The 8,294-nt window shown below is 56.2% G+C and overlaps 1 protein-coding gene across 1 annotated transcript in view; it reads right to left on the bottom strand.

The window, feature by feature from the left end:
- NPTN (neuroplastin) overlaps nt 1-1,928 on the bottom strand; it is a 47,127-nt gene extending 45,199 nt beyond the window's left edge. Inside the window, exon 1 of the mRNA XM_030955114.1 lies at nt 1,706-1,928. Within this exon, the coding sequence (XP_030810974.1) occupies nt 1,706-1,793 (88 nt within the window). The 5' untranslated portion in view covers nt 1,794-1,928. The remainder of the gene's footprint in view (nt 1-1,705) is intronic.
- Between the last annotated feature and the right edge of the window lie 6,366 nt (nt 1,929-8,294).

The following is an 8,294-nucleotide window of genomic DNA, read 5'->3' on the forward strand; positions in this document are numbered from 1 at the left end:
CATTATTTGCTGAAAAAAGCCCAGTTCCTCCGCAGCAGAGCCTTTTTCACATTAAAATTAAAGCAGCAATAAACCTTAAGTCACAAAGATCTCAACCTTTCGCTCGGCTTGGGGTGCTCCGCCCCTTCCCAAGCAGATTTTCACTCACCTGTGTGAGCTCCCAGAAACTCCGAGTGTCCCTCACCACTTCATTAAAAATCACAATTAATCAGCTTCCAGGACACACTGCAATCTCCCTCACACCAAGATCACTTAGGTGGGGACAAAGCCCCTTTCCAGCTCTCCCCAAAATTCTCTTTATCACTGACCCCCACACTCCCCCAGTGCTGCCAAACGCCAAATGTTTGCAGTGTCCCGCAGCCACGCGGGATTGTCACCCCGGCTGCTGGCACCTGACACCTTCTCTGCACGAACACACGACCCATTTCCATTTAACTCCTTCCCACCCAAGGCTGCAATGTCTCTGGGAACTCAGCAGTGCCACGGGGAGCACAGAACCATATTTAACCCACAACTCAGCCCCATTGCCGGATCTCTAAATCCCACCCAGCTCCAGCGGGGTGTTCCCAGACTGCCTCACTCTGCAGAGAGCCTCCGGTTTTCACTCACAGCGCCAATGCCAAACTCTGGTTAACAGGCACAGAGCTCACTGCTGGCTTCACGCTGCAAAATCTGCACGTGCTCAGGGAATAACTCTCCCCTGGGATCTTTAGGACAGCATTTTCCCCATCTGGATAGCACTGTCAAACACCCTGAGAGCCCTAATGCTGGCCTGGTGGAATGGGATGGGGCTCTAAGGTCCCTTCCAACCCAAACCAGGCTGCGAGATTCCACACTCCTGTGATCCCAGGATTCCCCTGGAGCACAGAGCCAAGGCGAAATTCCCCTCAACAGCCGGGAAACTCTAGGACTGAACATTATCTGCAGAGCAGAAAGGAAGGAGCGAGAAAGGAGGATGAAATGATGAAACTAGGGGGGGATTGGTGTGTGAGAGAGGCAGCTTTTCCCAGCGGATCCTCCCGCAGGCCGAGCTCCCTGCCCTTGCCGGCCCTCCAGGCCCGGGCGGCGCTGACCATGATGCTGCACCGGGAGCACACAGCGCTGCCCGGCCTGGCAGCAGCACACAGGCATTTTCCTCGGCGCTGCGGGATTTCCTTGGAGCAGGAGGCTCGGATGGAGCAGCCTCTTGGCCCCGCTCCGCTCTGCCACTAATTGTCATGCACTTGGCTGCGAACTCGCCGGGGAGGAGGCAGCCGCGCTGGATTTAGCTCACGCTAGCCTACAAGGAACGGAGAAGGCTTGGGGTGTGGTGGGTTGGTTGTTGCTTCTTTTTTTTTTTTTTCTCCCCTTAATTCCTTCTTTTACTCTCCTATCAGAAGGACCTCTCCAGTTGCTAAGGAACTACGGGCTTTATTGCATTATAAATGATTTAAGGCGGCCCGGCAGATGCAGGTTCAGTAGGCGGGAGGAGATGAGGAGATGTTCCATTTTACCGGAGGCACCAGGCGCCTCGGGAGGAGCCGGGGGGGCCGAGCCTGTCCCCCCCCTTTTCTCCTCCTTCCCCCTTCCCCTGAGGGGCCCCAAATCCCCAGGGATTTCCCCCAAACCCGGGGTCGCCCCCCACCCGCGGGGTTGCCCACAGCGCACCCGCCGCCATAGCAACGCCGCCCCCCCCGCTCCCCCCGCCGCCGCCGCCCTCCCTCACCGTTCTGCGCCGCGGCGGGTCCCGGCAGCAGCGCGGCCGTCGCCAGCAGGAGCGAGAAGGCGGCGGGGAGCGGCCCGGAGCGCGGCATCTTCCTGAGGCAGGGGCAGGAGGAAAAGGAGGAGGAGGAAGGCGAGGAGGCTGAGGCGGCGGCGGGAGCGGCGGCGGCTCCGTCCGTCCTTCTCCGCCGACCTCCTACCGCAGCGCAGCGCCCGCTCTCGCGAGATCCGCCGGGGGCGGGGGGCGACGCCGCCGGGGAGGGGACGGGCGAGGCGGGGGGGCGGTGTCAGCACCCGCCTCGCCCGCCCCTCGTCGCCATGTTGGCCCCGTTCGGCCCGGTTCAGCGCCGCCGCTTCCCCTGTCCCAGAGTTTCTCCTCCTTGCCGAGCTCCCGAGCTGGCCGCGGGACAGGGACGCCCAGGCGGCGGGGAGCTGCCCCCTGCCCTTCCTGCCGTGCCCTCAGGGGCGCCATGGCAGAGGCTGCCTGAGGCAGCCGTTCCTCGGGCGCAATGGCGGAGCCCGCCTGAGGGAACCGTCCCTTCAGGGACCCGATGGCAGAGCCCGCCTGAGAAAAGCGTCCCTTCAGATTTACCATGGTGGCGCTCACCTGAGGCAGCTTCCCGTGAGGAGCGTTGAGAGTGGAATGGCGTAGCCCCTTCTCAGGGATCTGTCCCTTCAGACACACCATGGTAGCGACCACCTCAGGGATCTGTCCCCTCAGGGGCACTGAGGGTGCCAGTGGTGCAACCCCTCTTTGGGGATCCGTCACCTCGCAGACACCATGGCGGAGCTCATGGCATCTGTCCCCTCAGGGGCACTGAGAGCACGGTAGCATGGCAGGATGCCGCCTGAGGGACCCATCCCTGTGGGTGCCATGTTGAAGCCTGGCTGAGACATCTTCCCCTCAGGGCCACTGAGGGCAAGATGGTGGAGCCCTCCTGAGGGATCAATCCCTGCAAGTGCCATGGCAGAGCCCGCCTGAGGGATCCATCCCCTCAGGGGCAAAAACGGCACCATGGCAGAGCCCACCTGAGAGATCCATCCCCTCAGGGCCGCCATGGCAGAGCCCGCCTGAGAGATCCATCCCCTCAGGGCCGCCATGGCAGAAGCTGCCTGAGGCAGCCTACCCTGAGGGCCGCCATGGCAGAGCCCGCCTGAGGGATCCATCCCCTCAGAGACGCCATGGCAGAGCCCGCCTGAGGGATCCATCCCCTCAGTGGCGCCATGGCGGAGCCCGCCTGAGGGATCCATCCCCTAAGGGCCACCATTGCAGAGCCTGCCTGAGGGATCCATCCCCTCAGAGACGCCATGGCGGAGCCTGCCTGAGGGATCCATCCCCTCAGTGGCGCCATGGCGGAGCCCGCCTGAGGGATCCATCCCCTCAGGGACACCATGGCAGAGCCCCTCTGGCTGGGATGTGAGAAGCACCACACTCCTCCTCACTTCTGTTCTTCATGGGCTTAAAACACTAGTGACTACAAGGCAAGAGCTGGTATTTGGCTCTGTTCATACTCAATTCAGGAGTTTCTGTGCCTTTCTGCAGAGGCCACAGTGTGTCAGAAGAACCCAATTCCACCCCGAATTGTTCAGCTTAAGGTCCATGCACCCACAAAACACCAATATCAGTTTAAACACCATTCTATCCATCTGTGCTTCCACACAAAAGATTTTTCAAGGGCTGGGTCATTTTTGCACAAGTAGGAAACTGAGGCCACATGAAGCAAAGGTGTTTGCTCCATGTTAGCAGTGGAGCTGTGGGCAAAGAGCACAAAAACTCTCTCATGGATGACTGGACAAGCCAGGCACGCTGGAAACTGGCTGTTGGTGAGCTTTGGGTGGCTTTTCTCTATTTTCCCTTCATAAATCACAGATGCCAGGTCAGATTTGCTGGTTGCTTTTACTTTGTTCTGAGCGCAGCTGATGGTGGGGAGATATGAGGATTGTAGGAGATCATGGGACAGACCAGCAGAGAAGGAGACTGGGGGAAAAAACAGCAGAAAATCCTCCAGATCAGATTTTCAGCTTTCTGCAGAGCCCTGCGTCACCAGCGTGCCCGTAGTGGGGTGGGCTGGGAATTAATGGGTGGTGTCATCCCAAACTGCCCCGGTTTCTTGACTTTGTGTCCCTCCTCCTTCACCCTGCCCAGGTCAGTCTCAGCTGATCATCAGCAAACAGACTCCACCACGTCCTTTTACTGCTGCTGTGACTCACTGAAAGCAAGGACCAGGCACACCTTTTCCATGAAAACCCTGCTGAAACCCCTCCCTCCCTGAGCGCTTCAGGCCTCGGCTGAGGATGGCAGGGGCGAGCTCACACGTGAGGAGCAGCAGGTTTTTGGCCGTGTGCTGGTGCTCCACGTCATCCTGGCTGCCCCTGGCTCCCCAGGGATGCCAGGTTTGATGTGCCTCAGAGATTCCACTGCGCTGGAGAATTTCCACCGTGCGTTTCCATGACTCACTGTTGGTGCCAGCTGATTCATCTGTGTGACACTACTCTGCTTTTTCTCACCGTGGCATGGAAACATCCTCTTTTTTTTTTTTTTTCACTCTGTGTGGAACAATCCTGACAGCAGCCCTTGCAAACCAGACAAAAAGGGGAACAGAGACCCAGAAATCCAGTTTTACCCAGCGCTGCCCCTCGCACTGCTCTTTGCACTCTGTTTTCCCAGGATTTCGCTGTAACTCTGCTCCTTGCAGACACCCACTCTCTATTAGGCCTTACCTCCAGTGCCTGTTTTCCAAGTTTGGAAGGAGTGAGCGCTGGGAGCAGGCTCTGGATCTGCTCAGCAATCCTTGCTCAGTAACCATGGCAGCTCAGGGTGACTCACGCTGCCACAGGCCCGAGCCCAACTTAGCAGGAGGAATTTTTCCCCCCTCCTCTGTCACCAGCTCGGAGTTTCTCTCCACAGTTGCATAACTCAGCTGTCACTTGTGTTCCTCTGGTTCTGCTCTGCTGTCACCTGGAGCATTCCTGGAAGGTCTCCATTGGAGGTTGTTCCCCAGGCAGGGAATGAAGGCTCTGCACGGAGCTGAGCCATGGATTTGTGATCATACAGCGCAAGAAAACCAGAGCAGAAAGTTCCCATGGCCAGGAGATGTCCTCATGGGTCTGATCCCGAGTCTCTTGGAGCATAGAGTTCCTACAAATTCCTACAATTTATAACAAAGTACTCAGGTATCCAGCCATATCAACTGTGGCAAAAAAAACCCCCACTCTCTTGTTGTCCCACGGATGAGGGAATCCTCTTAAAACTGGAGTTGTGCAGGAAAAGGGGATTTGCCAGCCCTAGATACACCACGGTGGCTCGGTAGTGAGGAGAACCCTGGGATTCCAGCAGATGGAGCCTGAGCAGGGTGATGTGTTTGCCTGGTGTGGGGATGGTGATTCCTGACCTCAGGAATGCCAGAGGAAACTCAGTTTTCTGCAAAGTTTCCCAATCCCTGCGTTTTCCCTTCAAGCAAGACCCATATTTTCACCTGGGGGGGTGGCTCAATTCTGATTACTCCTTCAGAACGAGGAAGACAGAAAACCTTGGAAGCCAGACAAGCAAAGAGGAAGCGAAAAAAAACCCAAACCCTGTAATCAGCAGGAAATTCAGGAGAATTTCAGTTCTGAGATAGCAGCAAAGAGGCATCATCCTTATTTTGTGGGGGAATTTGGAGCTTGTCTTCTTGCAGCTGTGAGTGTTTGAGAGATCCCTGTTATTTCCATGTGTTTAGTGATGTGCTTTGGCACTTGAAAGCTTTCGCAGGATGGGTTGGGGTGGAAAGGGTTGCAAGGATCATCCCATTCCACCCCACTGTCCCAGGCTGCTCCAAGCCCCGTTAAGCCTGGCCTGGGACACTTCCAGGGATCCAGGGGCAGCCACAGCTGCTCTGGGAATTCCATCCCAGAGCCTCCCCACCCTCACAGGGAAGAATCTCTTTGCTTTGCCTCACATGGACTCACCTTCCTTTGAATGTATTGTGGGCCAGGGCAGAGCCCGAAACAGAGTCCAGCACAAAACTCCTCTTTTGCAGCTGCTCTCAGGGCTGAGAAACCCTGGATAACATCAGATAATGCTCCCACAGGGCCGCTTGCCAGGAAAACAGCGATCCCAAAAGGTAACTGCGACCTGATTAATGGCTATTCATCTCCCCAGAGGCACAATGGCAGCTGGAGAACGACATTAACCCCGTGAGATAACATCGGGGTGAGGCTCCACTGAGGCCTCATTCACACCCTGCTGCACAGGTGAGCCCTTCAGTTCTCATCCTAAACAGCCGGGAAAAAATTAAAGTGAACAAAACGCCCGTGCTCTGAGAAATGAGAGAAGGGAGAGCTTGAAAAATCACACAGTGACGTGCTCTGAGGGAAAAGAGTCAAAGGCAAAGCTGCTCAAAAAAAACCCCAAAAAACCAAAGCCAAAACAAAACAAAAAAAATGCAACAAATGTGAGGAATGGCGCAAGCAAACCAATTAACGAACTCGAGGTAGTCATAGAAAAATCTAGATGTTCTTTTTGCCTCAGCAGGAAGCTGAGTTGCCACTTTCCAACCCTGCGGGTTGTTCCCAGCCAGATCCTGTGCTCACAGCCTCCTGCTCCACTGAGGCCTCATTCACACCCTGCTGCACAGGTGAGCCCTTCAGTTCTCATCCTAAACAGCCGGGAAAAAATTAAAGTGAACAAAACGCCCGTGCTCTGAGAAATGAGAGAAGGGAGAGCTTGAAAAATCACACAGTGACGTGTTCTGAGGGAAAGGAGTCAAAGGCAAAGCTGCTCAAAAAAAAAAAACCAAACCCAAAACAAAAAAACAAATGAGAGGAATGGTGCAAGCAAACCAATTAACGACCTCAAGGTAGTCATAAAAAAATCTAGATGTTCTTTCTGCCTCAGCAGGAAGCTGAGTTGCCACTTCCCAATCCCGTGGGTTATTCCCAGCCAGCTCCCGTGCTCACAGCTGCTGTGGGCAGCGGTCAGACTGGAGTCTGCTTCCCTCCGTGCTTTCCTCCCCGCAGAAATGGCTTTCTGTGCAAAACAAACAGCGGGCGATTTGGGGCAGGCTGGTTTGGAATGCACACACGGAGTCCGGGGAGGAATCTCAGCAGGGCTGAGATCAGCTGTTAGCACAGACAGCTGGAGCTTGCCTGACCTTATTTTCTGCACAGAAGGAACAAGAGGGACACAAATCAAACTGCTTTCCCTCCTCCCTCCTCTCTGACCCAGCCCAAAATTATTTGTCTCCATTGCAAATTCTTCTCCCAGCTCAGCCACACTCTAATGTTTTTCCCCACCCAGTTTTTTAGGGAATGGGGTCCAACAATTCAGCTGTTCCCTGACCTCGTTATTACCCTGAGGGAAGGGATAACTTTTGTTGGGAGCAGCTCCTCCCAGCCACAGGCAGCTTTGCTACACCCCAGCTTGCTCCTGGGTGCCAGTGAGAGTCTCCAGGAAAGCACGGGGAGGGGGAAACTTGGAACATCTGGAGGAATTTTCAGGATGTGGCTGATCCGGCAGGAGCAGACGGCAGGTGGCACCCCTGGATTAGCACAGGGCTGGCTCCAGCCAGGCTGGGCACGGCCTGCACCTGGGCTCCTCTCCAAAAAAAGCAGGGATTTGGGCTCTTGTGGTGGCTGCAGGGACAACCCCGTGTGCTGGGGGGTTCCCCACGGGACACTCTGGAGTTTTAGTGGCCTGGGTGTGACTTTGGGCATAGGGAAGGGAAGGGGAAGGGGAAGGGGAAGGGGAAGGGGAAGGGGAAGGGGAAGGGGAAGGGGAAGGGGAAGGGGAAGGGGAAGGGGAAGGGGAGGGAGGAAAGGAAAGGAAAGGAAAGGAAAGGAAAGGAAAGGAAAGGAAAGGAAAGGAAAGGAAAGGAAAGGAAAGGAAAGGAAAGGAAAGGAAAGGAAAGGAAAGGAAAGGAAAGGAAAGGAAAGGAAAGGAAAGGAAAGGAAAGGAAAGGAAAGGAAAGGACAATGCCGTGGCTGGCAGGGAAGGAGAGCAGCTAGGAGTCCCTACATGCTGCACAAGAGAGCTCCCTGGAAGCTGCACTGCAATGGCTATCACTGAGCAGCAGGATTCCCCCCTGGCTCCTGTCCCACACGGTGTCTGTCCCGAAGGGGTCACTCTGGGCTGCCCAGGGCTGGTTTGGGGACAGGGGACAGCTCCGTGTCCCAGCCATTGATGTGTGAGCTGTGCTGTCATGGCCATCACAGAGCACCAGGATTCCCTCCTGGCTCCTGTCCCACACAGCGTGTGTCCCCAAGGGGTCACTGTGGGGTGCTCAGAGCACCAGGATTCCCTCCTGGCTCCTGTCCCACACGGTGTGTGTCCCCAAGGGGTCACTGTGGGTGCCCAGAGCTGGTTTGGGCACTGGGGACAGCTCCGTGTCCCAGCCATCGATGGGATCGGTGCAGTGATGGCAGCTGAGCGGCCCCAGCCGCCGCAGGGCGCAGGCAGCCAGGCAGAAAGGCCGATAATCCATCAGCCTAAAGAGCAGTGATTAACATGAAATGAAGACAATGGGCTGCGATCAGTGTGGCAGTGACAGAGGGGACAGCCAGGAGGTCACTGCCGAGCTGGCAGCAGCAGCACCGCGCTGCTTCTCACATCTCTT

This window comes from Camarhynchus parvulus, chromosome 10 (genome assembly GCF_901933205.1).
Source record: "Camarhynchus parvulus chromosome 10, STF_HiC, whole genome shotgun sequence".
Lineage (NCBI taxonomy): Eukaryota > Metazoa > Chordata > Aves > Passeriformes > Thraupidae > Camarhynchus > Camarhynchus parvulus.